Here is a 27,936-nt window from a genome sequence, read left to right on the forward strand (position 1 = left end):
CAGTAACATTTTGATAACAAATTACACAATGCAAACAGGTAGAGATGCATTCAACACATCATCTCCCGAAATATATTTTTTCCACACACATTCTTTTCTTGCCCATGCACATTTCCTTAAATGAAGCATATGCAATACTACAAGATCTCCCAATCACAAATTGTGAAAACAAGTTATTTCTTTCAGTGTAATCGCTATGATGTTTGGAGCGCTGTCAGAGAAAGAGAGAAAGAGAGGGGGGCGATGTGTTCATATTGAGGTTGAGTATAAATTCGAAGGGCTTACAGACACACACAGTAACAGTCCGTCACGATGAATGTGCACCTGCTGTGGTCGACTGTTGTTCTTCTCTCTTCACCTCTCCTCACATTATGTGACCCGCTGTGAGTATTCATAACACTATAAACATATACTTTCATTTAGATATTTGTGTCTAAAACTGTGATTTTATCTTCTCAGATACGTTGTGTCGGCTCCTAATTTGCTGAGGGTTGGTTCCTTAGAGACCGTGTTCTTGGAGGCTCAGGATTATAATGGAGGAGACCTGAAAGTGAGGATTGTGGTGAAGGACCACCCGCGCAAAAATGTGGAAATCGTTTCTGAATCGGTCACCCTGAAAGCGGCCAATAATTACCAGTTCCTTGCAAAGATAAAGGTGACGCAAATATGAAGCGAATCAAATTATTTCTCCTTCATTGGAAATATGAACATGACTGTGTTATTGGGTCTCTGAAAAATTTATTTTTTGTTGGTGTTTAGATTCCCGATGATAAAAACTACTTCATCGACGATCCTCTGGAGAAGCAGTATGTGTATTTACAGGCTCAATTTCCTACTAAAACCCTGGAAAAAGTGGTCATGGTGTCATTTCAGTCTGGATATATATTTGTACAGACAGACAAACCCATTTACACACCTGCTAGCACAGGTAACATCAGCATGACATCAATAACAACCAGATTTGATCATTCTGCACGACTGAAGTAAACTAAATAAACAGATAATGATGCATGAATCTCTCAATCCTGTTTGTAGTTCAGTACCGGGTTTTCTCTCTGACTCCAAACCTGCTTCCACTGAATCAATCTGGAGTCTCGGTGGACATCATGGTACACGCTTCAATATGAGCTCACGGTTATTCTAGACACAAATACATCACATTTCATCAATAACTCATAAGACTTTCAATGTTTTTTAAAGAATCCACAAGGCATAACGGTTGTAACCGAGAAGGTTTATCCAATGCAAGGGATGAAGTCTGGAAAGTACAAAATTCCTGAGGTTGCCAGGTGTGTTTATATTAAAATTCTATTCAGCCCAAGTGAACACAACTTCATTTTTAACTAACTACGGTATCTACATCAGGACACCGGATATGTATGTACATGAGAATAGACCCACACTTTATCACTTCACAATCTGACATGTTTATGTTTTAAGTCCTGGGATCTGGAAGGTGATCACACGCTACGCAAACACCCCGCAGAAGACATTCACTGCAGACTTTGAGGTCAAAGAATACGGTGAGATTGTGTCAACAAAACCAGCGTGTTGGGTAATGTTGAGATTATTGAGAATATTGAGTGTGTTTATCTGTTTGTTTTGGTTTGTAGTGCTTCCAACTTTTGAAGTCACATTACGCCCCAGCAAGTCGTTCTTCTATGTTAGCGACGAGAGTCTAACAGTTGAAATATCTGCAGAGTAAGAGGAATTCTTTTTACATTTATACGTTTGGCGCATTCTTTTATCCAAAGCAACTTGCAATAGTTGGGAAAACAATAAAGCTTTATTCTGTTCAAAAAGCTACAAAAAACTGCCATATGAGCAAGCAAAACTCTTTCAAACTGACGTTTCTCCTTTTTTGTAGGAACTAATAAAAATATGTTTGAAGAACATTTTGCTAACATTCCCATTAAGCTATGAAAACATTAGTTGTGAATGGTTTTAAAGGAGTAGTTCACTTTCATCAGCCCCCCATTCAGTTGCAGTAGGTACAATAGATGGGAATGGGGCTCTGCTGTTTCAGATACCAAATATCTTCTTTTGTGTTCTGCAGAAGAAAGTCATACAGGATTGAAAATACAAGAGGGCATGTAAATGATAACACAATTTTCCTTTTGAAGGTGAACTACTCCTTTAAGCGTTCCACCAACCTTGTAAGAGTAACATTTCTGGGACGTTTACCAATTACTCAAATGTTAATTAAATGCTTTTTTTAACGTTCATTTATATTTTAAGAAAACCTTTGAGAAACCTTAGACAGACTTAAGTTAGCTGTAAATATGCTAAATGCATTTATATTTTTCATCACAATTATACATTTAGCAGAAGCTTTTAACCAAAGCAACTTTAAACAAGGAGACATCTCAATTATTTCATGAAGTAACTGCACAGTATTGAGCAGATAAGCTACATTTGTTCATTATGTAGCAACTAATACTTTTTATGCAATTACATTTATTTTTCAATTTCACTGTATCATCCATGACAATATGTTTTACCAATTTAGACATTTTATATGCTGTGAATGATGAGGAAAAGCTTACTTTCAGTCATAAACATTTTTTAGGTATCTGTTTGGGAAAAAGGTTGAGGGACAAGCGTTTGTGGTGTTTGGTGTGATGGAAGGTGACAGTAAAATTAAAAGTATCGCCGCCTCCCTACAAAGAGTCTCGGTGAGCATTACAGACAAGCATGAACAAACCTGATCTTACAAATTCTGCTGTACTAAACAAATTCAGTTAACATTATACACATATTAATAATGCTCCCTGTCTGATATATAAACAGATAGCTGAAGGACAGGGTTCAGCAGAGCTGACCAGTAAGATGATCCTTGAAACCTTTCCAGACATCAACCAGCTGGTTGGGAAATCAATCTATGTTTCGGTCAGCGTTTTAACAGAGACCGGTGAGATTAACACACTTTGTTTATCTGTTGTTTATTATGTTTATGTGTATGTGTCTATGTACTGTTGACATAATGATGTGTGTGTGTTACAGGCGGTGAAATGGCGGAAGCACAAAAGAGAGGCATTCAGATTGTGACGTCACCGTACACCATCCACTTCAAGAGAACACCTCAATTCTTCAAACCTGGAATGCCCTTTGATGTCTCGGTGTGAATCTAGACTAAACAGATTAAACTGTGAAGAGATTGATTATAAATATGTGAACTTACATGATTGTTCATTTTAAAAAAATGTGTGCCTTTTAAAGGTTTATGTGACAAATCCAGACCAGACGCCCGCTAAAAGTGTGCAAGTGGAGGTCAATCCTGGAGGGGTCAAAGGTCAAACAAAAGCCAATGGCATTGCGAAGGTCAACGTCAATTCTCAGGGAGGTTCTCAGATGCTGCTGATCACCGTAAGACCTGTTTGTCATGGCTGATCTAGTTCGGGATATTACATTGAAATGGAATATTTGTGGAACTTATGATAGGTATTTATGTGAGGAATAATCCATGGCTAGCAATGCAATAAAATACTTTAATGCTCGGCTAGCCTCGCTTACACCATGGTCATGCCACTTACACTACGTGCCAAGTTAAAGCTGTTATTCATGTTTACAGTGTCATTTTTCACCAGACAGGTGAATATACAGGTTATCTTTGTCCGTTAATTTCTAACATTGATCAAACTTAAACTGCCTTTTAATACACACCTGCCAGCAAACAGAATCCAGTATTCAAACAGACTACGGTAAACATCTGTATATACACACACACTCATACAGTTTTTATTTCTTTTCAGGCAAAGACCAAAGATCCAGACTTACGAGATGAACAGCAGGCAGTAAAGACGATGACAGCTCAAGCGTACATTACCAAAAGCAACTCCCAAAACTACCTGCACGTGGGCATTGATGCTGCGGAGCTCGAGATCGGTGATCAAATGAAAGTCAATCTGAACACAGAAAAAAGTCCAGGAGCCAAAGATCAAGATTACACGTACATGGTGAGAGATGTTAATGACAACCGTCTGTATAAGTCACATGACTTTTAACAAGATAATGGCAGAGAATGACCACTGCTTCTGGGTTTGATCAGTTTTTTCTACTTTTGCAGCTCTTCGGTCAGTACAGACCCTGTCATATTTAACTTTTGTATGCTTATAATAATAATAAATCCTATTTTCAATAAACCAGTGAGAGCTTGAATGCTTTAAAAAGTTCACAAGCGTACAGTGACTTCATCATTTGATAGGTTGGCAAAACAAAGTTACAGGTCAAGTCAAAAAACACAATATTTTCGATTGAGTCATTTAACACAATATATATAAATATACATGGCAGAATAAGCTTTCTGTTTGACACTGAATGAACACTACATTGTCTTGTTTAATATTTGTATGTTATTTTCAGATCATCAGTAAAGGACAGATCGTGATGGTGGACAGGTTTAAGAGACAAGGACAGGCTTTAGTTACTCTGTCTCTACCTGTGACCAAAGACATGGTGCCGTCTTTCCGCTTTGTGGCATATTATCATGTGGGATCAGATGAGGTGGTGTCTGACTCCGTCTGGGTTGATGTGAAGGACACGTGCACTGGAACAGTAAGTAAACCATCACAAGAAATTATCAGAACAAAACATTCAATCCAACAATATTGACTGTCATTACAGAAACAGGTAGTTTTCCACAATTATAAAATGTTACATCTATTTAGCTTAAAAATATACTTCTATACATACCAGTGTTTCCCATACAAGGCATTTAAAGGGCTCTAGATTGCGACAAAATGGTCGCATTTTCAAAGATTTTTCCTGCGACTGCCAAACTGATAAATATATAATTTTTGTGTATTATACATTTAATGCACAGAAATTTTATATTGCACATTCAGTCACTCAATTTCATCTCCCCTCCTTCAACCATTCACTTATCTATCAGTGTCCTCGCCCCAAAGACGTGGCCTAATGCGTGCTAAGAGGCTGTTTACCATTTAAAGCTATGATGAAGCAGAAGGACCGAGAGTGGAAACGAGTAAAGCGATCAATCTTGCAACTGATATACAGTAAATTTTGCTGCCTGCAGAATGAAATAATTTCGCTGGCTAAGGTAAAAAGCAGCAAAGAAAACCAAATGTGTTGCGTGTATTGTACGCATCGTTGCGTGTATTGTATGCCCAGCCAATATAAGGCCAGTGGACCACCGTTGACAAAGTTGGCGGTCCACATAATAAACTTTCCGAGCAAACTCGGAAGAGATGAAAAAGGTGACAGGCTTTTGGCCTGCACAAGTTTTTGAAGTGCAAAACTTGACACCAAGGGAGCAGCAGCTAATCACATGAAAACAATTTTGAGCAACAGGATTTTGTTCGAATTGGAGATTTTCATAAAAATAATACGTTGCCCTCGTCTCACGATCCCAATGCTCCAAGTCATAATTAAACATCTAAAATGATCTTAATTTGTTTACGTTTTCTGAGAGGTGCACCTTTCCTAATACAAACTGGATGCGTAACCATCGGAAACAAAGCTTTTGCGCGTCTGTGGTTTTTGGTTTTAAAACATGGATTGAGAAAAGAAAGTGTGGGACTGATGTTAAGTGAGTTATTAAGAGAGACAAACAAAGATCTTACAAAACTGTCTAGTGTATTTCTTTAAATTGAGACATGTGTATTACATCACAATGACAAAATATAATAAAAACCAGGAAAACCGATCAAACATAGCAAATGCATTAAAGAAAGTTAGAAAGTATGATTCATATGTCCAGAAACCACTTCAAAGCGACAATCAAGAAATTAACCAATCAAATAAATATGCGAAAAGGTGCCCATAGTTCATCGGAAAAAGCAACGTGAGTGTCACTTGTTCATCAACTTCGTGCACAAACCACGGCAGTTTATTGTGCAATTGATTGATACATACTAATACGATAGAACAAAAAAGACCAGCAGCAATAATGGGCCTGAGAGTTGCATCTGACAGAACTATAGTAGGCCTACGCCTTTCGTGAAGTATATTGCAGGACATGCATATAATTTAGCAAGTCCAGCAGCTGCCAAGGACGAGTATGATGAACAGAAGTAGTACAATCCCATATTCAGTTTGATTTTATTTAATCATTTAACTGTGCTCTGAATTCAGTTATAGTTATTTAAAAAATGTCTTCGAGTCGTCTGTCACCACATATGTGTAATCCACGTTTTGAGATTTGAGTTACTCTCCCTACCATGCAACATATATTTAGGCCAGTTCAACATTGCGATCGCTTCAATATACAGAATCTGCTCCTTATCGAGCATCACTGCCATCGCTGCCATCGCTGACACGCACAGTTCAGATCGTCATTGACAGGTTACAAGCTAGGTGAGCGCATTACTTATTTTTATGTCCGTCTATGGCAAGCCGATGGTGTCACAATTACGCCATATATTAAACTTGTTTATATCCTAACACTGTTTTTGACGACGCTTTAAACAGTATTTGCGCCGTAAAATTCCAAACGCTGAAAAAATGTGTGCAAATCCGGCCATAAAACTGTATTTTACGGCATTTTAAAGTGCCCGAAAAGCACCGCCTTTTGCGCTGCTGTCTTGCCATATGACTGCGTAAAAACAGCACTTAAGCACTTAAACCATATTACTGCATCCAATTCCAGCATATTTTTTAATCTAAGTTTATTTTTTTTATTTTTTTTATTGACATCAAGAGTTAAGGCTTTAAGACCTGGACGGATCAAATGTTTCCCCCGGTAGTTCATCAAGCATGCACTTAAGACATAATTATGTTTGCAAGACACATACATTCTGATGTGAGCACTTTGTGTGTTTTAGTCAGAGTAATATCTTTGAACAACCCTTTAAAACGCCGTCAAAAACGGTGTTGGGATATAATCGCGTGTAATCTATGGCGCCATTGTGAATCCATACACTTATCCTTCGTTGCCAGAGATAACCCACAATTATTTGCGTCGGCCAACTTCTGTTATTTGAAAAAACGGCAGCAGCTGCACATTCAATCAAATATGTGGTGTTTAAATGTTAACAGTTTAAAATTTGTATAACTTTTTTTTATCTTAGCAGGCATATGTAGAATATAGGTTTACAAGTGTTAAGTGATTTTTAAGCGTTTTAAAACAGTAAGGCCAAAATGATATATTTGTTTAACTCTTTTGGCATTGTTTTCAGGTAGAAAGTAACCAACTTTTTACCTCTGAAAATCATGTAGAAATAATTTAAATTCATTTGACAGGTGTGCCAGTGCAACATGTTGTCATAGCAAAGTGGTTCTTCCTGTTTCCTTTTCTGCCAGTATGTTCTACGAAGGACGTCTTGTTTAATTCTAAGTTGAGAACCCTCTGTATACCGCTTCCTTTAAAGGACACAAGGACGCAACCTTACAAAACGAGACACACAAAAGCTGTGCGGTATACAGAGGATTCTCAACTTAGAATTAATCGAGACGTCCTTCGTAGAACATACTGGCAGAAAAAGAAACAGAAAGTACCAAGTTGCCATAACAACACGTTGCACTCACACACTTGTCAAGGTGCTTTTGTGAAATGAGACAGTCTCAATGACGTAGCAGGCTTCAAATGAGACACTTCTATAGTCGAGGGCGGATAAGCGTGAATGGTCAAGCTCGAGTCATGCGTAGAATGTCATACTGTGGACTGGCTGTCAACATTTGTCGCGGGAATGCGCTGTACACTTTTGCGCTGGACAGGATGTGCGTACGGCCACTGACCCTGCTAATGACGAAAATTGCATCATGCAGTGGAATCACGATGCCATACCCAACATCGTCATGGCTGTCAACCTTCGGTGATGGACGATGTCTTCGTCTATCGGCCCAACCCTACATTAAAACATGTCAGACCTTGTTATTAGGAGTTCTTGAGTTCTTGTGGCCACGGTTATCGCATAGTTCAAGTCTGATGTAAATGAACGTAATGAGTTAGTGATGAGTTATTGCTGACGTGACAACACATTATCATATTCAAACCATCTGTGCTTTTTTCTCTCCTTCAACAGCTCCGTATTGAGGTTAAGAAGAAGGCCAACACTTATAGTCCGGGTAGGGAGTTCGGTTTGAAAATAACTGGAGATCCCGGAGCTAAAGTTGGGCTGGTGGTGGTTGACAAGGCTGTGCATGTCCTCAACAAGAACAGACTAACACAGTCGAAGGTGACGAATCTTTATCAGGCCACATATTACAAACATCAAGTTTTACTTTTATGACTTTCATAACTCCTTTGTTTGCTGTGTGTAGATCTGGGACGTGATTGAGAAACATGACACAGGTTGTACAGCAGGCAGTGGAAGAGACAGTATGGGGGTTTTCTATGATGCTGGTCTGATGTTTGAGTCCAGCACCGCTGGAGGAACCACCTCCAGAACAAGTACTTTATGTTTCAGTTCTATGAAAACCTATAGTTTGTATCATATGTAATATTATGAGTCTATTTTGATGATCACTGGAGGTGCCAGGAACTTTTCTTAGCCCGCCATAATTGTGTGTTGGTGTGGCTTGTTTGTTTTCCCTGTTGTTTATTGTGTTTTGATACAAAATATCACTTATTTTTATTTGATTCTCCTCTAGAGCCCGAGTGTCCAGCCCCGCCACAGAGAAGACGGAGAGCTGAAACTATTATGCAGGTCACCACTAGACTGGGTGAGGAGCTGGATTTGAATGGGATTTAATTGTCACTGTTCACTTGTGCAACAGAGTTTTATGTTTCCTAAATGTATCTTTTTGGCCATCAATGTGTTTATTCTTCCGCTCTTCTCATTGCTCTCATGTTGTGTCGTCAGCTGATAAATACTCTGGTGATCTGAAGAAGTGCTGTGTCGATGGAATGAGAGAAAATAAACTCGGGTACACCTGTAAACGAAGAGCCACGTACATTGAAGACGGACCGGAATGTGTCGCGGCCTTCTTAGATTGCTGTAACGTGATGTCAGCCAACAGAGATCAGGCTGATCGAGAGGCAGATATGATTCTGGCTCGCAGTGAGTGTTGTTAGCTTCTCGCCAACCATCTTGAACTTCTGATTGATGAATTCTTTCAGGTGCTTATGTAAACGGAGGATATATTCCCTCACACTTTTACGTAGGTGACATTAGCGAATACACAGACTCTGACGAGATTGTGTCACGGACACAGTTCCCTGAGAGCTGGCTTTGGGAGGAGGTGACTGTTCCTCAATGCAAAGATAAAACCTGGTAAGCAGGAGCCTGACCTGCTGGACAAAACAGTTTTATCTGTGTGTAAATTTACTCATCATTTTCTCATTACCAGCGTACTATCACTAGAAAAAAAGTACTTGAAGGAATCCATCACAACCTGGCAAATCTTAGCCATTAGCTTGTCAGCCACAAACAGTGAGTTGAAATTTTTCAATTAATATTATTTACACTTATGCATTTGGCAGACGCTTTTATGCAAAGTGACTTCCATTGCATTGTCCTATACATTAGTTTCTTAGTATGTGCAATCCCCTGGGATCAAATCCACAACCTTGGCATTGTTAACGCCATGATCTTACCACTGAGCTACTGGAAAGCTTATAAGTTTAGTATGAACACTACAGAAGCTTTCTGTAGCTATTTCATTCTTTGCCTCTGTCTTCCTCCCCAAAGGTATCTGTGTGGCTGATCCTCTGGAGATGGTGGTTTTCAAGAATTTTTTCATCGACCTCAAGATGCCGTACTCGGCCGTTCGCAGCGAGCAGCTGGAAATCAAAGCCATTCTTCACAATTACATCGATGATAAGATAAAGGTGATTATGTCTGCTGAACGTCTTTCTTTCCATCATTTTTACATCTGTCACAATCTCTTTGTCTTCATGGAAGAAAGAAATCCCTAGTTGTTATGGAAAAATACCAGCAGCTGTGGTTGCCAGGTACATTTTGAAAAAAAACTAAAAAAAATATGGGGACAGCACGTAAACAGCTTTGCAGTTTAAAACTTTCTTGGCAAAAAATTCAAGCTGTGAGTGAACTTATTATATTTGAGTCTTTTATATGAAGAGCATTTCTTCATATAAAATGAAAACATGTACTTAATGCATAAAAGTGAAAGCATTACATTTACTTATTTCATATCTACCCGATTCATCATTGATAAACATCAAAGTCACATGCAGCATAACATCAGTACCCAGGCCTGACCTTGACTTAAACACGGACTAACAAAACATTTGATTTCAGGAAAAGAACAATTTTGTAGTTTTTACGGAAAATACATCATATTTTTATTCGTCCAATCAATTGACAGTTGAAAACATGAGCCACACCCACTTATTCATCCTCATTAAATATTCCATTTAGCTTAGAAATATGTCAGAATACTGAAGATCATCACCACGTCTGCTTCACACGATCTTCAGCATAACATCCATGACTTTTGATTTTCTTGTGGTCAGTGTTTACTTTAGTTAGACTTTTCAACTCTGGCCCGGTATGACAGTTTTTCATAAAACATAGTTGATTCCATAACTACAGAAATGTTTTCCATTGTCAAAGTTATTCATTGGGTTTTTGATGCGTTTCGATTGGAGATGCAGCTTTGCTACAAAGATTCATATATACATGTTTTTATTATATGTAGTTATTGTTATTTTTGACACACGAATCAAGAATCAGTATATGAATCTCCACAGTTGTGACTTTCAATTGAACAGTTTCATGCCGCCATGCATGCTGGGAGTCATGGATGAGTTTTGTTCCATGATGGAACCCAGAATGCATAGCCTTTATCTTGAGAAATATTTGGTTTTCACCATTGTTGAGATGAATAGGTTGATTCTTGATGTCTGCTAGTCCTTCGATTTGTCTTTTGATTTTCCAAAATAAGAATATTTGTATTACCAAATGACATTCAATAAGGAACTAAATTCAATGGAATCTGTTTATTTACTAATGACTTACTAGAATTGGCCATTTCAAAAGCTAAGGAAACACTTAAGCGAAGACTGTTAAAAAATTATTTACTTTGCTTTATCAATTTACGTTTACTGCCCCACAGTTATGCACTCAGAGCCTTAGTTTTTTCTGTAAAAGCTACGGAATCACACAGACCAATTTAACAGTGTTCTAATGCATTTAATTAGGATGAATTTTTCTTCTATAAACAACTGCTGCTTTGTTCACTCCAGTGATTTTGAAGAGATGTGCACGGTCTCATTTTCAACAGGTGCGTGTGGAGTTTATGGAGACAGAACACATTTGCAGCACTGCCAGTAAGAAGCGTAAAAACCAAACAATTGTAGATGTCGACGCGTCTTCTAGCAGATCCGTTCCATACGTGATCATTCCCATGGAGTTGGGCGAACATCAGATTGAGGTGAAGGCTGTGGCGTTGGGTCATTCCACTGATGGAGTGAAGAAGACCCTAAAAGTGGTGGTAAATCTGATGGATCATACTGGCCATTTTAGCATTTTTAGCACTTGTCGATCATACTTTTGTATTTGTGGACTTTCTCGCTTTTATTTATTCTGAAAAAGACAGCAGGTTTAACTTTCAGTTCATAAGATGATGTTTCACATATACACATATGCATCAAGAGCTATTGAAGGCGTGATAAAGCTTTTCGCAACAGATGTAAGTTGCGATACTGATACACTTAGATGTCAACATTCATCATACAAACCGCAACAATGGTGACAATCATCAAACTAATTCAGATAAACAGATCAACTGCAACAGTGATGAATTAGTTTTGAACTATCTTGTTACCCAGCATGCATTGCGGTATGAAGCTTTCCTTTGTTGATTGTGACCATTGATGAGTTTCATACACTGATTCTTCATTTGTTATTGATTAAATAGTCTGGCAATTTTAAATTATATTTAGGTAATTACTCATATGATAAACAGTGTAACACTGCTGTAATCTAGCACTGTAGTATTACAAAGCTAACTCATTTTCTTCTTCAGGCTGAAGGTACCCTATTAGAGTTGATGTTGAAAAAAGTGGAGCTTAATCCAGTGAAGAGCGGTGAGATTTATTTTTTATTCAGCAAAACAAAGTTGGTCAACAAAGTCATACAAAAAGGAGAATTGGGTTACATCACAGTGTAATGTCCCATTGCAAAACACGAACACCAAATGTGCTATCAATTGTTCTTCATTTGATCAAACGTGACTTTTCATCCTGTTTGTCTCTTTTTCTTTATCTTATTTGGAGCAGGTGGAGAACATCTTGAAGTTATAAGAACTTCCGCTCCAGCTGGTCAGGTTCCAGGCACACCGTCCAGCACTCTCATCTCGATAACCGGTAATGATGACATGAAGTAAACTGATGTTGTTTTTAACAGTTATTATTTCATTAGCTTGTTTCTTAAGCTGTTTAAGAAGTGGGAGGAATCAATATATCTGAAAGCATCCGTACATTTCTCCACCTTCATGACACATTGTGTAAACTGAATAGAGTTCTCCACTTGGTCTGTCACGATTATGAAATTTGGCTGATGATTAACTGTCTAAGAAATCATTGCGATTATGACGATAAATGGTCTATTTTACATTAGGTTTTAAATTCTCATTTTTATTCAGCTCTGCAATTACCATACCCTGCAACCAAGCTAGCACTTACACTTTATAGGCCCCCAGCGGCCTGTCAGTGCAGGGCCTCCGAGAATTTGCTCACTTGATGGCTCTACATAGGCAGTCCTCAACTCATCCCCCAATGTTGATTTGTTGAACTGTCATTACTTTTGCATCTGCTATAAATGTTGAAATTTCAACAATCCACCATAACTGTGATCAGTGTTTGCTTTAGTTGGTCTCTTGACTTCTTTGCTTGGATGCGAGTGGTCTTAGGATAACAATGTGTTAGAATTCAATAGATGATCACCATTATACTAAAATACAGTGGATCAAGTCCGTATTTTGAAGACAAGCAAATAAACACATTTTTGTTGTGGTGTCATTGTGGGCAGCTCTTGTGCAATCCTGCAGTACTACATTAGAGCTGTCTGTCATGTTAAAGTAAAATCTGTGAGACCTTTCTGTCAACAAGACATGAAGAAGCAGTGTAAAAAACGTAATATTGACAACAATCAACAAAGGAATATTTCATGCAGCAATGCATGCTGGGTAACATGATAGTACAAAACTCATTCATGACTACCAATGTGCATTGCAGTTGATCTGTTTATCTGATTTAGTTTGATGATTGTAACCAATGTTGTCGTTTGTATGATGAGTGTTGAGATCTAAGTGTCACAATTTTCACCAGCGATATTACCAGCAATAAGGGGCAAACAGTTGGCCAGTGAGCATATTCTTGGGGGCCCTGCGTTGAGCCTGTAAAGTGCAAGTGTTGGCTTGCTTGCAGGGTATGAGAATTAAATGTCAAAGCTCTAAAACAGACAATCGCCATAATGGCGACGATTTATTAGACAATTAATTGTCAGCCAAATTTCATCATTGCGACAGCCCTAGCCGCTTCATTATTTTGCGAGTTATCTTTATGTATCCAGAGAGTCCTTGTTAAATAGACGCTAACACAGCTGTTTTGCTAGTCGGAAAAGCGTGTTGTGTCATTTTTAACTGAACAGCGCTTTGTAACGTATACAGAAAATTCAGAGTCTGGAAGTTGAGATGCCTATACATTATTCTGCAACGATCTGTACAGAGATTAAAATAGGCCATTCCACGATTTAATGGCTTGAAACTATACAAAAAGCCGATCTAGTCACAGTGAGTGTCTATATATAAAGGCATTGAAGTCTCTACTGAATGCATACATTTAAATGAACTAAAATTTGCGAATACTTTTATTACATGCGGATTAATGCGGACAAACGCTGCATGAATGACGTAGATTCGCCATCTAGTGGCTGTGTATGGAAGTCTCTTGATGCCACAGTATTCTTAACATTTCGTCTTCAATTAGTGTTTAGTGAATTATGGCTGATTAGTTACATTAAAGATTTTATTTTTCTTGTGGATTGGGGTCGGGCGAGAGTGCGTGCAGTCTTCTTTTGTGCTTTGCTGATCACATGTCTGATTGTTGTCCAGCTGAGGAGACAACTCAAACGGTCGAGAAGGCCATCAGTGGAGATTTCATGGGTAAACTCATTTACCAGCCCACCGGGTGTGGAGAGCAAAATATGATCCACATGACTCTACCTCTCATTGCCACTCATTATCTGGACAGCACCAATCAGTGGGAGGCTGTCGGCATGGACCGTCGAACTGAAGCCATCAACCATATAACCACAGGTCAGCAGACAACAACATATTAAAAGAACTCGGTATTCGTGTGTACACGTTAATCTTATTTTAAGGTAAATGTTTCATCCTTTTGTATTAAGGTTATGATAGGCAGCTGGCCTACCGCAAAGCTGATGGGTCATATACCCCCTATAACGGTGTTCATGGCAGCACCTGGTAAATGTTTAAGTTTTAAATAAAAAATCTGTACAGCTTTCCTGTAATGCTTATTTAATACAGTTTTTACTGCATATGTTTTTTGCTTTATTCATTCTGTTAAAGGTTGACGGCGTACGTGGCTAAAATCTTTGCTATGTCCAGTAAGCTCATTGCTGTAGAACAAAATGTACTCTGCAGCGCCCTCAAGTGGCTGGTTCTCAACAAACAACTGCCAGACGGATCTTTTAAAGAGGACGCAGCTGTAATTTTAGCGGGGATGGTTGTAAGTTAATCTTTGCTATGATCTATTGCACTGCATGTCTATGAGGTCGAACTAAAATTACTGGCGACATTTAGTTTTTCCTCCTCTGTCTGCCTCCCAGTTTTCACTAATTCATTATATAACAACCTGACATGTTTGTGAAGGTCAGTTTTTGCTTTGATTCAGGGTGATGTTCGGGGGAAAGATTCTGAAGCTTCTCTGACTGCGTTTGTTCTCATTGCCATGCAAGAAGGCAGCGTAATCTGTGCCAGATCAGTTGGTGTAAGTTCAGCTCTTTCACCCATAGCCGCGGGAATGTGATTTTTCTTTTTAACAGAGCAGAAGTTATGACTGTGCCATGGGCGAGCCGCTTTAGTTTATTGTTAATAAAAAACGGAGGCAAAAATTAGTTGCTGCCAAGAACAAAGAAGGATGCCAGTGTGATGATAGGATAAAGCATAAAAACAAAGACATAAAACACATGTTATAATTATGCCTGTAGCCAAAGCACAATCTGTTGCACTAGCTACATGGCGGCAGCTTAACCACCCATACATTCCCTAAACGTTATGAATACATTTTTCTATTTTATGTCTTAAATCAATTTGATTGAAAACACATACGAGAGTTGGAACAGAATCCTGGCCTCCTGGAGTCACAGTTAAAAAAGTTGTTCTTACACTTTCTCGATTCCAATCACATATCATTTAGCGGACCTGGTGCAAATAGTCTGCCAAATGCATGAATGTAAATGTTGTCTCTGGCTTTATTTATTTATCTTTGACATTGCTTCAGTTTTTCTTTCGCTCGACCTGCAGCACCCCCACTTCCCGTGGTTATGCTTTCACCACATTTCTTTTGTTTTGCCACTGGTTATTTTGTTTATCTATTTATATTTTAATCTAATAACAGAGTCTTCTTGAAAGTATGAAAAAGGCTGTTGGTTATTTGGAAGGTTTACTTCTCAAACTGAGCAATCCGTACGCTGTGGCTATGACGTCCTACGCCATGGCCAACGTGGAGAAACTCAATAATGATGTGTTGATGAGTCATTCCACTAAACAGGAAGGTCAGTAATATTTTTACCAGCTTTACCAGAACATCAAAGTATACAGAAAGGGTTTTCATCTGGTCATTTCAATTATGCCATATATCCTTTGTTAGCAACATTAAGAAATCATAAGCAACAAAAAAAATATTTTTTGATAATCTCAGTAAATAAGAAAACGATTTAGACGGAAAATAAAGAACTGCAGCGGTGATGTTAAAGAGTAAAATGCACCTTGAATTTAATATGTCGTGTAATTGCCCCGTCAGTCTTTCAACCACAAATTAATCTTCATAATATTTACCTCTGAAAAGTTGACCAAGGGCATTAGTTGAGAATTTGTGAATTAAAATTACCCTTGCGTTAACAAAAGTCTGAGATCTTAGCGTGATGGGTTGTACAGTGATAGAAGCTCTGTTATGTAGGTACACACTAAAAAAGTAACCCAACTATGGGTTGGTGTAGCACCTTCCCAACTGTGGGTTATTTAACCCAATGAATTGGGTTAAAAAGCGATTGGGGTAAAAGTAACCCAAGAGTTGAGTTTACTGTAAATTGACATAATTTTTATAAATACAGCAACATTTCAAATTCAGATGGTTTATTTGTACAATTAGATTAATACAATGTACTCAACTTTTGGTGAGTTTGGCATTTCATATTTGCACTGAAAAGTTCACATGTCCAAAAGGTTCAAAATACACAAAGAAAAAAACATACACATAAAAAAACATACATTACATTCAGAACACAAATGTGCACTTACAAATTACACAAGTACAAAATGCATATCACATTCTATTAACGCATTCAAACCATAAACTAATGTGCATACTGTACACCAATTCGGAACCCAAATGTGCATTTACATTCAAAACAAGTGCACACACCGTACATGAACAAATGTGCACATGCCAAAAACACATTTAAATCACAAACGTGTACACTAATTCAGAACACAAATGTCCATTTACTGTAACATTCCATAAACACATTCATACAATTACAAATTCAGAACATGTGCATATACTGAAGACAAATGCGAAACTAAATTTGCACAGACCTTACACAAATTCAGAAGGCAAAATCTGTCTAAACCGAGGACATAACTTATAGTAAAAAAGCATACAATAATAAACATTTTACAATTCATGCATTGTGTCAGACACCTACAGTTTTATGTCTGCTGGTTAGTGGAACTACTCACCAAATACAAAGTTTTCAAGGAGGCAGCAATGTGTTGAAGGAACTTCTCCAGGAATATTATAGACTGCACGCTGCAAGAACTCCCAAATGGGAGCAGAGGGCTTTGGATATTTTATGTCATATATGTAGAACATTTTGAAGCATAAATCCACTGCTTTAAGTAAGGTCTCCTGTTCAACTGCTGCTCCGTTGAAAATGGTGAAAACTTGAGAGTAATTCTCTTTGTTCCCAAGCACCAAGGTATGTATATCCTGGCTTGTCACGCTGTTCAAATACTGCACCATATTCATTCACACCTTAAAAGAAAAAAATTGGAATAAAACATGGATTGTTAACATTTCATGCACAAAATATAAAAATGTATATACTGTAAATTAATCCACAAAAATCACCAGTGTTACATTGCCTTAAAGTGACAGTAAGTCATGACAACATAGAAACAACATAAAGCCATCTGATCTATGAAAAAAGCTGTCATGTGTATTTCGGTGTCAATGAATACTAATCACAATCAACTAAAAATTCATAAAAGCATGCGAGGCTCAAGGCATAAACTTCTAAACGTTGTCACGGAGACATTTCCACGAACATAAACGTGAAGCGGCATGAATCGAAACGTGATTGGTTACTTGACCTGTCAGTCAAAATGGTCGCTTAGACAGGCATTAAACTTAAGACGATGACAAAGGTTTCCAGACCTTCAGTAATATGAATCTGCAGCATGCCTTTTAATCATAGGAAATGCATAAAAAATGTTTTCACAGGTGGTAGCTTTAAAAAATTCAAGTTCTATTTGCTAATTCAACTCACAAAATTTTAATAAAGCCGCTGCAAAATTATGCATTTTTAGCCCCAGAAATCACAAAAATCTCTGCAATATCCTGCGGGGACTGACTATGGTGTCTGACTACTGCAGCATGTAGTTTACTGGTCCGAGCGTCCGACGTTAACGTTACTAGTTGAGTGATTTTTGTGATGTAAAATCTTTATTGGTACAGATTTCACCAGGCATTTTTATTAACATTAAGCAAAACTTCTCTAATAGTTACCATAGTCTTTCTGGTAATGTTTTATTAATGCCAGCCATCAGCACTGGGGCAAACTTGGGTAACGTGAATTTAACTAGCATTAGTCGGAGAAAGAGACTATTCGAGGGTCAGACACACTCGCCCAATTTAAATCTAGATTAAAGACACATCTTTTCAGCCAAGCATTCATTTAATTCAAAATATGCTAAATAAACCACCGGGAGAATGGATTTATTAGATATTATTTACTAGAATAATTTTGCTTATTCTATTCACACCATGTACTGTGCTGTGTTTTACCTTTTTGTGTTTTTCTTATTTTGTCCTGTAAAGCTGCTTTGGAACAATGCACATTGTGAAAAGTGCTATATAAATAAAATTGAATTCAACTATAGCTGAAGGCAGAAGGACTGCTAGCTTAGAAATAATGTCTCAGTATTCTATGTTCTTAGCATATTTTTATGTGGTAATCGAAAAATACAATAATACAAAATATTTAAATCGCCTTTTATTGTAAAATACTAAAGCCACAGAAGAGGTTACAGACGGGTTAAGGCTAGAAGGGATACAGCTATGGCTGGAAGTGGCACAAGATTGTGCAAATATAGCCAGATGAGCTGTTTCCATCGTAATAGGTTTGTTTAAGATGCGCCTCGCCTGAAAAGTAGACTAGAGTATGCGGCTGCAGTGAGGGGAGGAGTGAAAACAGCGCAGGCAAGACACTTCCCAAATCACGCTATTGAGATTTCTCGAGTAAAACTTTCATTAGACAGAACTCTTAACCATGTCAAGTCTGTAAGAAATGATTTTTATATTTTCTTTGACACAAGAATGCCTAAACATATTAGAACCTCCTGTCCCAAAAATTTTAGAAATTTGTTTAAAAATTGAAAAAAGAATATTTATTCTTCTGAATAGTCCCTGTATTGTGTAAATTCTGTAACTCATTTCCAGAAAACACAGAGAATATTTTCTTTGTGCAATAATTGCTGTTAAATGGGTAAAATGTGTAGGAGAAATATCGTAGTTTATAAAAACAATATGGAAATGGGAAGGTCAAAAAGGTGGTCAAAGTTTTTTGTTTATTCATTTTTATTTATCAATAACTTACTTTTGTAAGCTAAGAATTGTATTCCCAAATGTATTTTAATCACTAGGTTTATAGCATTTTAGAATTATTTGGGACAATATTCAAAAATGCTGTCAAAAGCAAATAATAAAAGCCAGAACTTTGAATTATATTTCTTGTTTTGTATTTATACATATGGATGGATTGAAAATTTAGATTTTTGGTTTGTATTATCTTCTATTATATTTTATTGTCTTAAAATGTATGTCTTTGAATGTTAACTCTAAACCGTATACCATCTTGTTTCGTAATGTTTTTGTTATACTTTATAAAGTACACAGGTGTGTTTTTTCCACTTATAAATAACAAAAAATACAAACTTCTTCAGTTAATAGACTTATTAATTGAACACATAAGAAAAAAGAAATCAGTTCACATTCTCGCTCAAGCAGCATATAGTTGTGTCGTCAGCAAGTTGTTTCCCATCGTGCCTTTCATCAATTCAGACGGAAGGAAGCAACTGCACTTGCCTGCGGATTTTGCCCAGGCCGCCTCGCCGTCATAATAGTTTTGACGTATTGCAGATGAGCAAACGGTAAAAAAAAATGTTTTTTGCAGATGTGAAGGCAGACATCAAATAGACGTCTCCCAGATGAATGTATGCTATCAGAGAATAGAGAAAGATGACCATGGCATTCCTGTACATGTTTCTGTTTTGTGTGCTTTGAACAGCCGGCACCGCTTGGATGGTCCCGGGACAACATTATCATTCTCTAGAGGCCACAGCTTATGCCGTGCTGGCCCTCTTAAAAGCAAAACATTACGACAAAGCAGGAGAAGCCGTGCACTGGCTAGCCAGACAACAATCTCACTATGGCAACTATGGCACAACACAGGTTAATCAACAACTCCTCATTCACAATGATAACGTTACATTCTATCATTGGGTCACAAAACCCTCAAGACATTAATATTTCAATAAAAGCTGCTGTTTATGGAATCAAAATGAAATCATGAAAAGAAAAATTGTTAAATTCAACATTTTATACAAACTTTACTCGCATTGTCTATCGTAGGCGACCATCATAGTGTTCCAGGCGGTGGCTGAATACCGCACGCATGTGAGGAAAGAGCAAAACTTCAAACTGGACGTGGAAGTGTCTGTGTCCGGAAGAAGTACACCAATCAGATGGGGTTTCAGAAAAAATAACATGCACATTACACGCACGGACAAGGTGAGAAGTCTGTGTCAGCGGTTTGTTCAGGATACAGACTGTAAACAGTTACTGACGTGATTATTATGATTTCTAATGAAATGTGTGTCACTCAACAGTTCGATCTCAATAAGAACTTCAACGTAACGGCTAAAGGAACTGGAACAGCCACTCTTTCAGTGAGTTGACATGTCATCACATTCATGTTTATATACAGAAAGTGTGTGACACGAGTGTTACCTGTGTCTGTTTTCAGGTGCTCATGCTTTATTATGCCAAGCCCGCGGAGAAGATTTCTGACTGTAAACACTTTGATCTGAAGCTTAAAATTGAACGAGAAATTGCTGGTAAGAGTCTTGCTTTGATGTTGAACGAAATATGTTTTATGTATCTAATCATTTCAAATGTTATTTTTTTGCTCAGTGAGTTATCCAGGGGCTGAAGAAAGTTACAAGCTTACAATTGAATTCTTGTAAGTTCACAAAACAATCAATAAAAACACATATATAATCCACCACTATTTTTATTATTAATTGATTTATCTCGACAGCTTCAACGGTGAAACAAGAGACGCCACCATGAGCATTCTGGATGTGGGATTACTGACAGGGTTTAAAGTGGATGAAAGAGATCTCTCGGAGGTATAAACCCGTTTTAGAATCGAAACCTATGTCTCAGAATGTACATAGTTGTAAATAACAACGATGGGAAGTAATGAGGTACAAATACTTTGTTACTGTACGTAAAGTCCAATTTAACAGGAAGTTTCAATCGTATTTACTTCCGTATTCTGACACATTTCTGAGTGAAAAGAAATTTCTGAGAAGAAAATTTGTGGGCGTGGCTTCTGTTTTTCACTGCGAATTGATTGGATGTATACCGTCAGCAGATTAACAGTTGAAGGGGAGGAGTTAACGTCTTCTCTGCCCAAGCCTATCTATTTTATGTCATATGAGATGGATAGTCATCTCAGGCCGGAAGTGCATTTTTAGATTTTAACTGAAGATTATGAGGGTACATGACCCACATTGATAAGCTATTTACTATAAACGCTGCAATTGTTCATGACAAAATATTGTCATTTTTAATTACACTGGGACTTTAAGTAGATTGTTCTGGTATCAGTACACAGTAAAATGGCCAGTGTTAAATCAACACTAATCAGAGTATATATGGTCCCACTCTACAGAGTGTTAAAGTAACACTGATGTAGTGTTGAAGATAATGAGGCAATTAAGTGATTAATTTAGAGATGATTAAACATCAGAGACAAACACATGCTGTTAACAAGCAGAATCACTGAAGAAACAAGAAATACAAAAACTACAACTGACCAATCATAACAGTAGATGATATCAACAGAAGATAAAAGAAGTCATTACATTTCTCAAGATCTGCTTAAAAGCTTAATTTACGAACCAATGTTTTTTTCTGTCAAAGGATTATATGTTGACGTTTTATTGGTCAAATTATGATGTCACCATTATGGTGGTCAGTGTTTGCTTTAGTTGTGCTCTTAACCTTAAACTACATACACTAGTTTCTCTCTGCAACCATGAACGTGTGTTGTGGTAAAGCAGGAAAGCCAGCATTTACTAGTGTCTTAAACAGAGATCTGGTCATTGTGGCTTGCATAGATCATTCTAGATCAAGCACATTCTTATTTTGTGAATGCATTTCTCTAGCCATGCGCAAGTATTTGTCTTAAAACACTACTACAATTGATTACATCATTGGTTTAAAAGTGTGCTAAGAGCACCATAATGGTGATATAATTTTTTAACCAATGAAACATCAATAGCAATTCACAACAATGACTTCTGTGGACGACTGAGAAGTAATAAGTGAAGCTGTAATGCTGTTTGTAGAGTTGTTTATTCAGATCCTGCGAGATGTAATATCTTCTTTTTCTTCGTCATCTAATGTTGTGATTGGATGTCAGTTGTAGTTCTTGTGTTTCTCGTTCCTTCAGTGATTCTGCTTGTTAACTGCAGGTGTTCATCATTTATGCTTAATCATCTCCTAATTAATCACTTAATTTCCTCATTATATTCAACACTACGTTAGTGTTACTTTAACACCCTGCAGAGTGGGACCATATACACTGTGTACAGCAGTGTTGATTTAACACTGGTGATTTTACTATGCAGTCAAGACACGTCCCATTTTCAGCGTTTTATTAGGGATAGAATAAATTAATTTAGTTTTCTATTTCTGGTCTGTCTTGTCTGTACTTACAATTCAAAGGGAAAATTCACCTAAAATTAAAAGCAATGAAATTCTGTTATAAATGTTTTTTGACAATCACAGTATCAAAAAGTCATTTCCTGGCTATAATGCACCAAAGACATTTGCCGTTTCTCAATATGCGTTTTTCAGCAGTCTTGTCCTCCTGTTCTCGCTCTATGTCATCAATTACCATCAAAGTCCCTTCCAATACTAAAGAACACAAGAACAGGGAACGCATGAAAGCACCTGTATGTGTCCGATATCAAGGATAGTTTAGCCATGTCTCGTTTTGGAAGGCTGCATAAAAGCAGGTAGGACACTCCGTATGCTTTTTTAAAATGCGACCTATATTCACGAGAATTTGGAATCCTTCGTTGCTAGAGATAACCCACAATTCTTTGCGTCAGCCAATGCTGTCATTTTAATAAACGGCAGCAGCTGCACATTCAATCCAATCTGTGGTGTTTCAATGTTAATAGTTTACAATTTGTGTCACGTTTTTTAATCATAACAGGCATATGTAGTAAATAGGCTAATAAGTGTTTAGTGGTTTTTAAACGATTGAAACAATAAGGCAAAACATTTTACATTTGTTTCACTCTTTTGGCATTGTTTAGGCTAGAAAGAAATCAACCTCTTGATTTATTTTACCTCTTAAAATTCATTTGACGTGTGCCAGTACAAGGGGTTGTCATAGCAACATGGTCCTTCCTGTTTTTGTTAGTATGTCCTACAGAGGACGTTTCGTTTAATTCTATCATCCGTATACTGCATCCTTTAGACGAGGATAATACCTCTGGAGGACACAAGGACGCGTAATTTAAACTTAAGCGTCACAAAAACTTTAATGTAGAGAGGTGGCAGCGGGTATCAAAAAAGTTAGCAATGGATAATTGTTGGGCAATTCTCCTGGAAATTGCTATCAGCCCAACCCTACGATGGATTAATTTGTGACATGGAATTAAAAGAAAACCAGAAATCCACAGACAGTGGACAAAGTGTATTACCATTTTGCCGGGGCGATTGGGGACGGATGGGGCTCGGAACCCTTCCCTACCTCCAAAGTGGGGAATGGCAGAAAAAGGTTTTTGAAACACTGGGCTAGTCTACAAAGCTGCCACGGACCAAGGCAACGCACAGAATAGCTAACATTATGTTTGAGAACCTGAAACAATGGGAGTTCTGTCTCTCACTCTAAAAGAGGTAGTAGTATTGGCTACTTTTTACTTAAGTTTCCTAAAGCCCATATTTCTTTACTTTTACTTAGGTAAACATGTTTAGTCAGTTCTTCAACCTTTACCAGAATACTTTTTAACATGAGTATCTGTACTTCTACTTAAGTAAAGATGTGTGTACTTTTGTTATCTCTGGTAAATGAAAAAGACTGAGATAGGGCATAGAAATTACCAATACTTGACTGACTTCTTGCCTATTTTTATCACCACAGTTGGCCACGGGCAAAGACCGATACATTCAGAAGTTTGAGATGGACCAGGAGCTCTCGGAGCGAGGGTCCCTCATCATTTACCTGAATACGGTATTTCACCCGACTGTGTCAGACTTCATTTCATTTTCGTGCTTTATACCAAGATGCCAAAATACCAAGTTCAATTTGTGATTGACCGTCAGATGTAATGAAGTGATGTTTCTGAATGACGTGATCGTCTGCCTCGATAGGTTTCTCATGCGGAACATGATAGAATCGTCTTCAGATTGCACAAGGTCAATAAAGTGGGTTTGCTTCAACCTGCTGCAGTCACCGTCTATGAATATTATTCACCAGGTGAGATATTGACACACACACACAGTTCTCTAGGTGTTCTCTTCACTTAACTCTTGTGTTTTCTCAGACGCACGTTGTACGAAGTACTACCACCCTGATAAGGAGGACGGCGCTTTGACCAGATTATGTCATGAAGATGTGTGTCAGTGTGCTGAAGGTACAGTCACTCAGAAACACTTCAGTGTTTACTGTTGTTAGAATGAACTGTTTTTAATTCCCCTGTTTTCCCAGAAAACTGCAGTTTCCAGACCAAAAACAAAGTCAATGACAGCAATCGTTTGGATAAGGCTTGTGAAGCTGGCATGGATTATGGTAAACAAATTAAATTGTGTGTTTGTATTCCTTTTCAGATGTTGTGCAGATGCATGAAAACATTTGACTTGAACTTGTTTAATACATTTTTACAGCTCAGGTGTTGATAATGACATATGTGTGTTTGTTTCACAGTTTATAAAGTCAAAGTGGAGGGAATGAATTTGACAAAACACTCGGACATCTATAATATGATGGTGGAGGAGGTCCTAAAGGAAGGTACGTCTGTGTCTTTGCTCAGCATACTGCATGATTTGGTTGATTTCTGTAAGTCCCACTGCATGAGTCGATAATTTTATCACTTAAAACTTGTCTTTAAGGATTAAAATAACATTTAAAAGTATTTTCTAGTGATAGTAATTTATGCTTTATGCCTCATTTAGTGTATGCGGATTAATGAATATGCAAATGAGTACCAACCTCCATTCAACCACATAAGCTCTGACAGTTCATTTATAGGTACATACAGTAGATGCTCATTTAACGTGTGAACAGCGCATGCTTGTTTTGCATCAGCAGCTGTAGTTTCAGTGACAAGTCTATGCGCCATGCTTACATATTTGTGCTACATATTAGCAAAAGTAAATAACGTAAAAATTGATGCAGAGACACGAATAGGCATAGGCAAATAGTTATTATATATAAATTGAGTTCTTGCCATTGAAATACAATTAAACTCCCTGATATTAAAATGTTCCTTCAGGGTCAAGAAGTTTTGGAATGCAAAAAACTGCAACAGAAACACAGACATCAAGAATCAGTGTATGAATCTCAAAAATTGTGACAATCAACAAACTCATTCTGACACAGATCAACTGTAATGCATGCTGAGAATCATAAATAAATTTTGTACTGAGAAGTTACCCAGCATGCATTGCGGCACAAAGGTTTATTTTGTCGATTGACACCATTGTTGAGAATCATACCCTGATTCTTGATGTCTGTGTTTGTCTAATTTCTGCTGTAGCAAATTTTCTTTGTGTCTACAACTTATGTTACAAGTAGAACACCTAGATCTAAAGATTTTATTTTAAAATTTCAAAAGTAAAGCATTCAAACCACAAGATGATGGTGAATTTAATGCCCATCACCAAACTACATTCTAATCGTGTTGTCATAACAACAGTACATCACCTGCACACAATTACAACACTTCAACTAATGTAACACGTATAGTAAAGGAACAAGAGCCCAACTCAACAAACACTGATCACCATGATGGTGACTTATGTTAGCCGGGAACGTTCTTAGAACATTAAAAACTGGACATTTACTATGTTTTAAAACTTTTCAAAAACATGAAAAACCTCTTAAGGAATGCTCTTGTAACAAACTTTTGTTAGCTGGTGGGATTTTCACCACAGGGGGACTTTAAGCTCTTTGTTTCCTAAACACTGTAGGCCTACTGTAGTGTTTAAGTTATGCTGTATGAGGTTTACGACAGTGATGTTTTACGTTATGATGTGTGGGAGTTCGCCTGTCGTATTACGTGGTACAACAACGAAGCGCTAGCGTAAGCTCATGAGTGATGACGGCTGTCTCTGTAATAACTGTCTGATATCACAGTAAAGTATACTGAATCTGTTTCTTGTCAAACATTAACACAAGAACATCACATGTACTGTCCTACAGGCACGGATGATGCTGTGGAGGGAAAGATGAGGGCGTTTCTGGCTCATCCCAATTGCAGAAAAGCTTTGGATTTCAAAAAGGACAAGTCATACCTCATCATGGGCAAATCCACTGACCTGCCAAACCTTGAGGCGAGGTAGGAGGTTTATGCATTTCATGTTCCTTGTTGGTTTGAGTGGAATGATTATTGTGTTTTGCAGTCTCACCACGACACTGTGTGTTGACTTTCTTGTTGTTTTTAGACTGCAGTACATCTTGGGTGAGCAGACGTGGATCGAGTACTGGCCCACAAGAGAGGAGAGCCAAAGTTCACAACACAAGGACAGATATGCCGGCATCTCTACACTCGAATACAAGCTCATGAAAGAGGGATGCTCTACATAATTAATCGCATACAGTGAACATCTTCAACATCTTGTAACTCAAAATATATAACGTTGATGTTGGACGAAAACTTTGGATCTTCATGTTCTGCACATTTCGCAATTTATAGTTATTTTTGTGAATCTTTACTAAAACTTAATGTTTCCCATTGGTTTGTCTAACCAATGAAACATAGCTTAAAAATAGCTTTTCAATTCGCACAGTGTTAAATCAATTAAATAACAAAATACCAAAATAGTGAATTTGGAGATATGAGGTATGCGTAATGCTTAAATTGCCACAAAACTTAACTTTGTTTTAATTGCTTAATAAATGTTTGTTTAATAGAATAATTGTGTCACTTTTTGATTATTATTCAGGCCATTAAATTCCTTTTTCGGAAGTACAAACAATATAATGAATATGACATTGTTTATGTCAGGATATTTCCAGGATAAAAATCTATAAAATTGTTATTCAGGTTATAAAGATTTGAAGCAGGGAAAACATAACTCTAAAACCAAAGAAGACATATTAAAAGTTAATCAATATAGAGAGAACAGTGAATAGTAATAATAAAATAAAACAGACACTGCCACCACCTATTAACAACCATTCAAAGCCTATTATTGGTCGAAAATGTCATTAGTTAATCAAATATGGTCCACTAAAGGTGGATCAGAACATTTTTGTAAAAAATGAAACACAATTCACCGTTGACATGGGGCTTGACTCATCAACAGGGTATCTACAAGTGACCTAAACAGCATATAGGGTCAATATTTGCCCTGTACCTTTGTTAGATCACATTTATGAATTGAAGTGGTCCGCATTTTATGCGGGAACGGCAGAAACAGAAAACTCACACCTAAACACACACTCTCTCTAACACTATCTCTCACACACATGCACACACACAAACACACTAAAAGGAGGCCCAAACATGAAGAGGACACAATGAAGGTACACATAACCTACAGTTTCCACAATTGTATAAGCCCTGGGCCCAGTGGACCTGAACATCCTGTATGTAATATAAATTACAGTGTACAGTGTGCGGTCCCTGAAAATTTGTGCTGATATATGTTCTTCACAGAAAATAAGCCAAGGCCAATATGTTTGAATTTGAAAACAATTTTTGCATCATTTTTCTTTTGATAAAAAATGGAAACAGGCCCCACAGACCCGAACACCATACAAGGGTTCAAATAAAACAGAAGTGATCAAGATGAATTGATCAGTGCAGCAGATTTACATCTAATTTGAATGTAGAAAATCATTGCAATACGGCCTCCTCTTTGGTGCATACATATAATATGTATGATTTAAATATATGTTCTGTATTGGATTTTTATTTCTTTTGGACTACTTTATGTAAAAAAATGTAGACACAGAAAATGTTTTAAAGAAAAACGCATCAACTGCCAATAAATCAAAGGTTGAATTGACTGGAAATCTG

General features: G+C 37.4%; 1 protein-coding gene across 1 annotated transcript; it reads left to right on the plus strand.

The window, feature by feature from the left end:
* The first annotated feature begins 246 nt into the window (after positions 1-246).
* LOC306898017 (complement C3-like) lies at positions 247-27,936 on the plus strand. Its single transcript, XM_079463219.1, has 41 exons — positions 247-383; positions 460-655; positions 760-928; positions 1,036-1,109; positions 1,201-1,289; positions 1,441-1,523; positions 1,614-1,701; positions 2,570-2,675; positions 2,791-2,911; positions 3,004-3,119; positions 3,220-3,366; positions 3,753-3,956; positions 4,363-4,554; positions 7,983-8,135; positions 8,221-8,350; positions 8,551-8,622; positions 8,763-8,960; positions 9,065-9,173; positions 9,250-9,332; positions 9,591-9,730; positions 11,146-11,355; positions 11,890-11,950; positions 12,143-12,229; positions 13,978-14,181; positions 14,274-14,349; positions 14,455-14,614; positions 14,780-14,875; positions 15,506-15,662; positions 19,677-19,840; positions 20,021-20,179; positions 20,278-20,337; positions 20,415-20,505; positions 20,582-20,630; positions 20,709-20,799; positions 23,835-23,924; positions 24,065-24,170; positions 24,238-24,327; positions 24,402-24,482; positions 24,618-24,701; positions 26,115-26,250; positions 26,357-27,936. The coding sequence occupies exons 1-41, from the start codon at positions 313-315 to the stop codon at positions 26,496-26,498; spliced, it is 4,935 nt and encodes a 1,644-aa protein (XP_079319345.1). The 5' UTR covers positions 247-312; the 3' UTR covers positions 26,499-27,936.

This window comes from Barbatula barbatula (assembly GCF_947034865.1).
Source record: "Barbatula barbatula genome assembly, chromosome: 8".
NCBI classification, from domain to species: domain Eukaryota; kingdom Metazoa; phylum Chordata; class Actinopteri; order Cypriniformes; family Nemacheilidae; genus Barbatula; species Barbatula barbatula.

Bases quoted from the DNA above. Each gene is read 5' to 3' on its own strand.
- LOC306898017 (XM_079463219.1), top strand. From the start codon at position 313: ATGAATGTGCACCTGCTGTGGTCGACTGTTGTTCTTCTCTCTTCACCT. The intron at 20,338-20,414 runs GTGAGTTGACAT...GTCTGTTTTCAG, and splicing joins CTGGAACAGCCACTCTTTCA to GTGCTCATGCTTTATTATGC. The intron at 20,506-20,581 runs GTAAGAGTCTTG...TTTTTTGCTCAG, and splicing joins AATTGAACGAGAAATTGCTG to TGAGTTATCCAGGGGCTGAA.